The 8,705-nt window shown below is 34.2% G+C and overlaps 1 protein-coding gene across 1 annotated transcript; it reads right to left on the bottom strand.

The window, feature by feature from the left end:
• Positions 1-779: 779 nt before the first annotated feature.
• Positions 780-6,714, bottom strand: LOC111395404 (protein NSP-INTERACTING KINASE 3-like). The gene is made up of 11 exons (XM_023021383.1): positions 5,828-6,714; positions 5,294-5,426; positions 5,111-5,182; positions 4,824-4,967; positions 4,668-4,739; positions 4,512-4,571; positions 4,321-4,418; positions 3,837-3,971; positions 2,429-2,770; positions 1,504-1,895; positions 780-1,232 (listed from the first exon to the last, which is right to left on the bottom strand). The coding sequence occupies exons 1-11, from the start codon at positions 5,928-5,930 to the stop codon at positions 921-923; spliced, it is 1,863 nt and encodes a 620-aa protein (XP_022877151.1). The 5' UTR covers positions 5,931-6,714; the 3' UTR covers positions 780-920.
• Positions 6,715-8,705: the final 1,991 nt, after the last annotated feature.

An 8,705-nucleotide genomic window follows, 5' to 3' on the forward strand; every position in this document is an offset into this window, starting at 1 on the left:
GAGTAACGTACAATAGTGTCCAAAACATGACATTTTAAGCTTCAATAAGCAATTGAAGGCATAAACCTAAGTTCAATGACCAAAACTCGACATTTTAAATTTCAAATCAATCAAAGACATGAACCTAAATTCTGTGACCATTGAAACAATTAATTCTCTTTTGATCAGCTTTCTATCTCATCTAGTTCTCTCTGTTTCTACTCCTCTATATATTTCTTCTTAGTGAACTACTGCTGTCTAGTTTCCAGATGAGTGTTGCTATAGGAATCCTTAGTAGATTAGCGTTACAATTTAGAGGTTTGAGTTCTTCGTGTTAGGTTCCTTGTTCATCGTGTATGTCACACCAAACAGGGGCTAAATCTCTAGTCGCTACATTTAGCCATCTAAATTTTGGTCTACTCCCACTTCTAACTTCTTATATTTAAATCGTGTCTCTTGAGCACAAGTTTCTTCAGGTCTTCTAACAATAGAGGGTTGCATGGGTGGTTCTACAGTGGGAGCAGTGGGATCACCTACTCCCACTCTAAATTTTAAATCCAAAATTTTGCACAAGATTTTTGAAAAATTCCCTAATAGTTTTCAATTTTGCCCCACAATTGAAATTTTCTGAAATTTGCCCCCACAACTCTAAAATTCTATATATTATTATGTATTATCTTATCTCTATTTATTCAATTTATCAACATAACAGATCTGAATATCTCCTCTGTAAAGCTGATGGAGCTTGGATATGGTTTCCCGAATGGAGATCCCCAGATCACGGGCAGAATCTCTGATCAAATCACACAAAATTCCAGTAACGCTTCTCCATTTCACCCATTTCAATTGCTATTAACAGAAGTTGATGTTTTCCAGAAAAAGCACAAAAATATATGATATCGATCAAGAACATATATATAGAAGAAAGAGATAAACGAGCATTATCTTGGGCCTGAGAGCTCCATTGCTTCAATCACAAGAGAGGCTTCTTCGATGAAATTGGAATATCTTTGTAGAGGATTTCCATACCTCGGAGTTGTCTCAACTGATTGTGATGCCTCCCATTTTTCTGCTAGACCATCACCCTCTAACATCCTTAATGCTTCCGACATTTTAGGACGTTGGGAAGGATTAAACTGAGTACAAAGGAGAGCAACCTGGACCATTTCTTCTAATTCTACCCTGTCAAAATTGTTCTTTAAATCTTTGTCCACCATAAGGTTCAGCTTACCATCTTGATGGAGCTTCTTTACCTGCACAAGCGGTGTTTCAGTGAATCCATGTGACGGTTAATTGCCAAGGGCAAAAAAATGGAAGCATAGCGAAATGATCGTAATTCAGCGAAGAAAATTATGATTACAAGAACTACAGCTTTATTTTAATAGAAAGGAGCAAATAGAAGCGTTTATTTGAGGACAGCAATATAAGCATCATGTTTGAAGTTCTTGTAGACAGTTAAACACTAGCAGCTAAGTACTGAGGGCATGTGCACACACACACTCGTGTATAAGAGATAGAGCATACCCAATCGAGCATCACCCCTTTTTGGTTGGCTCCCCGTCCAAAGTCCACGGCCTTGTGACCGGTAATTAACTCAAGAAGTAAAATTCCGAACCCAAAGACATCAGTCTTTTCCGAAGATTGACCGGTCGATAAATACTCCGGCGCAATGTGGCCAATCGTGCCACGAACGGCTGTGGTAACGTGAGAATCCCGGTGGTCCAGGAGCTTTGCCATTCCAAAATCCCCAACAACTGCCTCAAAATCTTCGTCCAACAAAATGTTGGCTGCTTTCACATCACGATGAATAATTTTGGGATCGCATTGTTCATGCAAATATACTAGTCCTCTTGCTGTACCTAAAGCAATCCTTTTCCGCCTAGACCAGTCTAATACCGGCCTCCCATGGCCATGATCTGAAAGAACAACACAGGAAATCAATCACACATTAGACCATCTAGACATCATCACTTTGAGGTAGTAATTATTGTCGAAGTTGCTCTTCCATAAGCATAAGGCGAAAAAATGTAGTGAGAGAATTATGATAATTGTATAGTGTTCAAAGTGAATTCCTGGTAATGCATATAGCCCTTGTTTGGTATTGCTAAAATCAGTTTTTAGTAGATTTTAATAAAAATTGATGAAATGTGTAATTGAAAAGATGATAAAAATTGTAAGTCCCATAAAATGTATGGTTGAAAATGAGTTTGGGAGCTAAATGATTTCTCAAAATTGGGGGCCAAACAGGGATATAATAAGTAGACTTGAAACCCATTAGATTTTGGAAAACTATCTTCGCAACAATTTGTTCATCCATATTGATGTTATACTTGAAATAACGCTTGAGAACACATGAAATATGTGAATCCAAAACAGTACATGATAAGTTCGATTGATGTTTCCAATATGGCTCGGTAACAACAATACTTGGAGCAAAAAATTCGATTACCTTTCAACCTAGACGCCACACTACCATTTGGCATATATGGGTAAACGAGAAGCCGCTCATTTTCAGTTGAACAGAAACCCCAGAGACGAAGAAGATTTCGATGGACAGCTAAACTAATCATCTCTACCTCTGTCTGAAACTGAATTTCACCACCAGCAACATTATAGTCCTTTAACCTTTTGACAGCCACCACAGTCCCATCATTTAAACGGCCCTTGTACACAATCCCGAATCCTCCCTTCCCCAATATATTCTTCGTGTTGAAATGGTCAGTTGCAGCTCGGAGCTCCTTAAAGGTATAACTTCTCAAATGACCTAAGCGTACCTCTGGATCATATTGATCTGCCAATCAACCTTATAATAATCAGAAGGCTGGTAATAGACTAGTAAAAATAAGTGTGTTCAGTAAGCATTCCGTCATATCAAAGCAAAAGACAAGTGAACGATCTCACAGATAAAGAACCTACAGACTTCGAAAACATGATTGAAAACAGTGCATTCCACTAAAATGTTGATCCATGATCAAAGAACATTGTCATAAATGTTCAGAAATGAATTAGCTTTGCATTATCATTTATTAGCAATACTTGGTTTAACTTGTACCTGCGAACTTCAAATGCAAACATTCTTATATTGGCTGACAATCCTGATCCTCTCTTCACTTACATAATGAATTTCCTTAATTTCTGGCAGCTGATTCTCTCACGGGACTTGAAAGCATCACTAAAAAAGTGGATATTTTCTAAATTTATTAGATGATTATAAAAATTCTTAACAATATTCCCATGCGCTGAATTTAATACGGTGGTACAATAGGTGTACTGATTTTGTGAGGAAGAGAACTCCCGTGCTGCTGAGTTCCAGATGCAATCTCCTTTCAGGACTTCTACATCAGCTTTGAATTAAAATTGACTAGCCCACAAGCAACTTACTGAAGTTGAGAATGAGTCTTTAATAATTTTTCAGTTACCACAAAGAGATAACATAGTACAAACAATGTGTCGTATAACATAGTACAAACAATGTGCCGTTCAAATTTCATATATAACTAGCTCATGTTCTTTAAACCAAGAAGATGCTTGATTCTACAAGCTTGTTGCCAACTTTTCTCTTTTATTCAAATTGAATTTCACTTATGCAGCAAGTTTGAAGTACCTACAAAAAAGCTTTGAAAACTTCAACAGAAACATTAACGCAATAAAGGCATAAACAATGGAACCCCAGATTTTGACAATATATTGCTTCAAAACGGGAATTAGAATGCTCGTACTCCAGTATTTAAAGATGACGAAACCAATTCATTAACTAAGATAATTGATATCTTCATGTAGTCACATAAAAGATTGAAATATTTCAGTATATGTATCAGAGACACAACGATATATTGAAAGTTTAATACTGAACTTACCGTTAACATCAAAGAAAATCTGCTGATTGCGCCTATATCGCCACCAAACAAGCAACCCAATAACAAATACAACTAAAAATGCAGCCCCAAAGCTTGTTCCAAAAGCAACAGCTATATGGCTTTTTCCTCCAGATTCTGGAAAGCAAATAAATACTTAGGACATGTTGCCAATGATACAAACAAGTAGCACTCAAATAAGTGTCATGGATAATGAGAAGCAATTAGAAAACAAAGCACACAATGTGAGAGCTATATCCACAAGCCACAGAAGGCTTTAATTATATTGTAGAATAAGTGTACAAGGTATATCTTGTGTATCCCTGTCCCCAAGAAAATGGCCCTCTAAAGATCCACAGTCCAGAGGTAAGTGTACAGAATGATTAGGTTGCACTCCATCCAACATGAAGACCATTTTCTCTTTCTCTTTCTCTTTTCTATTTTATGGACTAGAGGACTGGAGATTGGGGGTCAAAGAAATGCATACCTTTCATAGTATCCGGTGGGAAGGACAATGGTTCTGGAAGGACAACAGAACAATTGTTTTGAGAACTCTGCCTGCATATTGAAGGATTCCCAACTATTCTGAAAACCATTTACAGAAAAACGAACATTAATTTGTTAAGATAACTAATGATGTCAGACCGATCTTTATCAGAAACAGATAGAGAAACTCACTTGAACGTTCTTGCAGAAATTTTCGGCACAGTACCACTAAGATTATTGAAACTTAAGTCCCTGCAAACAATAAATGTTCAACTTATTCAAAGAAAAAAAGAATAAATTAATGTAAATTTGAAAACAAATAGAATAACAAAAAGCACAAGACCATACACCAGAGTGAGGCCTTTGACATTAGAAAGAGTGCCTGGAATTTGTCCAGAAAGGCTGTTATTGCTAAGCCGCCTGACTTGCTCAAAGAAACAGAAAATCCGAGAGTCAATCTTGAGTCATTGGAAATATTAAATTGCAAAAGTCCCTAGAACTCACAAATAATTTAAATTCTTGAGGTCTCCTAGAGAACTTGGTATTCCGCCAATGAATTTATTGTTTGAGAGATCGAGTGCCTGAAGCTTCTCCAACGTCCCAATTACAGGAGGAATAGGACCAGAAATGTCATTGTTCTGCAGCAATCTGCAAAAAAAACATATGATTATTAAACAATATATTAAAATATTATAATTGGAAAAAAAATTCCACATGCAAAGCTGCATCAAATGAAGTAATACAACCTATTACAAAAAGGCGATGGAAAAATTATAATAGAAACAACGTACACAGATTGCAAATTAGTGAGATTCCCAATTCCAGGCGATAATTTCCCTGACAATCCCAAGCTAGGTAGCCCTCTGATAGCACGAAAATCACCAAAAAAGAATGCATATAATGAAAATTGTATTGATCATGAATGAAAGACTGCTTGAATTTCTCAAGAAAATGTGTAATGTTAGGCAACTTACAAAGCAGAAACATAACCATCTTGGGAACAGGTGATCATCCTCCAACTACAAGGATCTACAGAATTAGCATCCCAATTCTCCAGAACATTATACGGATCGCTTAAATCATTCTTTATAGAAATCAAAGCTACAACTGCATATCGTTAAAGAACACAATATAATTCGTCAAAAACAAAATACTGCTAGTAAGTTTCCATTTTACCCGATCTCATCAAACAAGAGTAAACATCAGTAAAAGAAAAAAGTTACAAGGCATGTTTCAAAGCCACGGAATTACAAAGCCAAAACGCGAAAAGGGGGCGGACAGAAAAAGGATAATCAGTGGAGTGTAGATATCAAAATATGTGTATAGGATATGCAGGTTCTGTGCAGGAAATCACACTCAATCTACAGATTAAGATAGAAACTAAGAGAAACAAGAAGAACTGAACTTTAATCTAAATAAAAAGTAGGAAATCACACCATGAATCATACAAGAATTTCAAAACAGAATAACTTTTCCCTTCTATATTGAATAAAAGATGAAAATTTTACCTTCATAATTTATACCAGAAGGAGACAGCGTTGCAGAAGAACCATCTATGATTGCTAAAAATATCAATCCCACTTTCCAGAAAAGAAACTCCCTTTTCTCCATGCTTTTTCAATTTCACTTTCTCTTCAAACGCTTAAGAGAATAAGTCATTCTCACACTTAACTTCATTTCCTTCACATTACCTTATTATGAAAACAGCTCACAGCAAAAGGTAGACTCCCAGAATCAGAACCTCTTGAAGCATATCCACAACTACCCTATAAAGAAATGCTATTTTTCTGCTTGTCTCCAAAAGAATCTTGAATTCACTCTTTGTGCCTCAAAAATAAGAACCCATATGATAAAAAGTTTCAATCTTGTTCAAGAAAATAAGAACCCAATTGCAGGTGGGTGAAACCAAGAAAATGAAGAGAATTTTCTTGAAAAAGTAAAAACAGAGACTAGGGCTGAAATTCTGAGATTCTTGAGATCTGGGAATTTTCGTATATGAAACTGATCCCCACAAATTCCATTTGCTTTTGCTGGCGATTTTTAGCTTCACTACTCTAATTAGTATTATTCAAATTTTCAGCATCGCAAAATCTCTATCAATTACGAATCAGATGGCATTTACCGGTGCAAAAGGTCCTAAACAAAACGCCAAGGCATCACAGACTGTAAATTTAAAAGGAAGATGGTTTTCAAGAAATTTTTTTTTTTTTTTTTTTTGTGTGTGTATTATTGTTGATAAATATATTATTTATCTTGGGAAAACTTGCTTTTTTTTTTTCAGTGAAGTGATTGGACTGAAAGGGTGTGAGGATTGATCAGAGAGAACAATAGGATTTTCATAAAAGCAAAAGCGAAGGAAATTTTTGCAGGCAAGTTTTGGGCAGTTCACGTGCTTGATTTGTCCTCGTCTATGTTGGCTTTTGGACTTTTTTAATCTCTTTTGAATTTTAAAATGATTTTGTTTGTTAAAGTTTTTTGCAGGTTTGGCCCACAATTTTCTGAACATTGTTTTTTCTAATTGAAAATTCTTGATTTTTTATTTTTTTTCCCCCCTTCGTCCTTCGATTTGGAGATAGGGGAGTTCAATGGGCAAAGTCGAATGGCTTGCCTCGCTTGTCGTTGGATTCGATTCAATTCACTATACAAGTGAGCTCGCGCTTGCATTTGGGAAAAGCCAAACGTGAGCTAACTCGATTCCAAATTTTTTGGCTCGATTCATCATACCAACTCGTCCCTTTTTTTAAAGTGTCTTTTTTTATTTTTGTAAAAATTGCAAATCGACCTTTTCCCGTGAAGTATAATAAGACATTTTTATAAGAAAAATTCGTTTTTACCGAAAAAAGTACGATTCCACCAAAGAAGTCTAGGCTTTAGTGCCTCTTCTCTGGTCTCATTAGTCTCACACTTGATTCTTCTTCTTTATAAGATGAGGTAAAATTAGTAAAAATATTTATCCTTTATTCGGGCTCGGAATCGATCATCTAAGATGTAGATAGGCTTAAAATTACCCAAAATAATATTTCGTGTACAATTTTTGTATAAAAAGAATAAATACAATCTAATAATGAATAAAGAAACGAAGTATAGTTACAATAGTACCTTAGTAGTCTACAATTGAACATTTGAAAAGATGGTTGACAAGCATATGAGTTTCTACATTTTGAACTAGAGAAAATTTAAATCTTTATAGTTTGAATCGGACTACAAATTACACAATTCTATAATTCTTTTGTGTAGCAAGTATATATTTGTTTAAAATGTAAACTTTATATTATTTTGAATTAATTGAAAATAATGTTCGATTCCATGTAATTTGAGATAGGGATTGAACATTACAATTAAAAAAATAATTGGTACACGTTGAAAAATATTTTTAAAAGTATTTTTCATCACTATGCATACTTCGGGGATAACAAAGAATCTTCATCTCTACCCTGTAAGAATTCTAAAGAAAGAGAGGGGATAACATAATTTAAATTGGAAAAACAAAATTTACATTACATAGAAGGCAAAAATATATTTAGCACATTGTAAAATAAAATGAATATATTCTACTCACCATAAGTCAAAACGAGAAATTGATGATACAAAAAATAGTTATTACATTTTTATAACGAATAATGTTCTAAAAGCCCAAGCAAACCATTACGATGATCGTTATTCCTCACTTAATTGCATAAAGTATTCAATATTTCAAGTTGTTAGTTCAAATAGCCATATTCTATACTTCTAGCTTTATTATATTTTTGTTCAAAATCTACATGACCAAAAAAAAAAAAAAATTGAAATTGCATCCCATCAATACTATTTTGAAAACATGAGGAAAATCACCGTGAAAGTTTTTGTCTCCATATTCTCAATTTTACACTCTAAATTACCTAAAGGACCTTCTAATGTATGAGCACCAGAATGTATCACTGACTGAAATACTTGACATTACAGTTGTATTCAAACGATCTACTAGAACGAAAAGAATATATTAACTGCCGTAGATGTCGTAAAATACTATTATTTATCAAATTAAAATTTTTATTTATCAAATTAAAATTTTGTAAAAAAAAAAAAAAATGTGCAATAATTTGCAAAACGTGAAGATGAGGTTCGTCTGATGTAATGTGTTTAATAGTAAATAGTTTCTTTATAAGAGTCAAATTACCATCGTCAAAATACAAAGTAAATTATAATTTTCTATTGTTGCCAATAACATCAAAGGCTAAAGAATTGCTAAACCTATAGTAATTTAATGAAGAATAATCTCAATCCTTCTTTCATATAATACCGAATATTGTATCACAACGACCTTTTTATTGAATTTTTTAAAGTTTGACAAGAAATTGAATAAATTATATTCGTTTGAAGAAGATGATAATGAGCTATCCATTACAT

The sequence above is a fragment of the Olea europaea genome, chromosome 1 (assembly GCF_002742605.1).
Source record: "Olea europaea var. sylvestris chromosome 1, O_europaea_v1, whole genome shotgun sequence".
NCBI classification, from domain to species: domain Eukaryota; kingdom Viridiplantae; phylum Streptophyta; class Magnoliopsida; order Lamiales; family Oleaceae; genus Olea; species Olea europaea.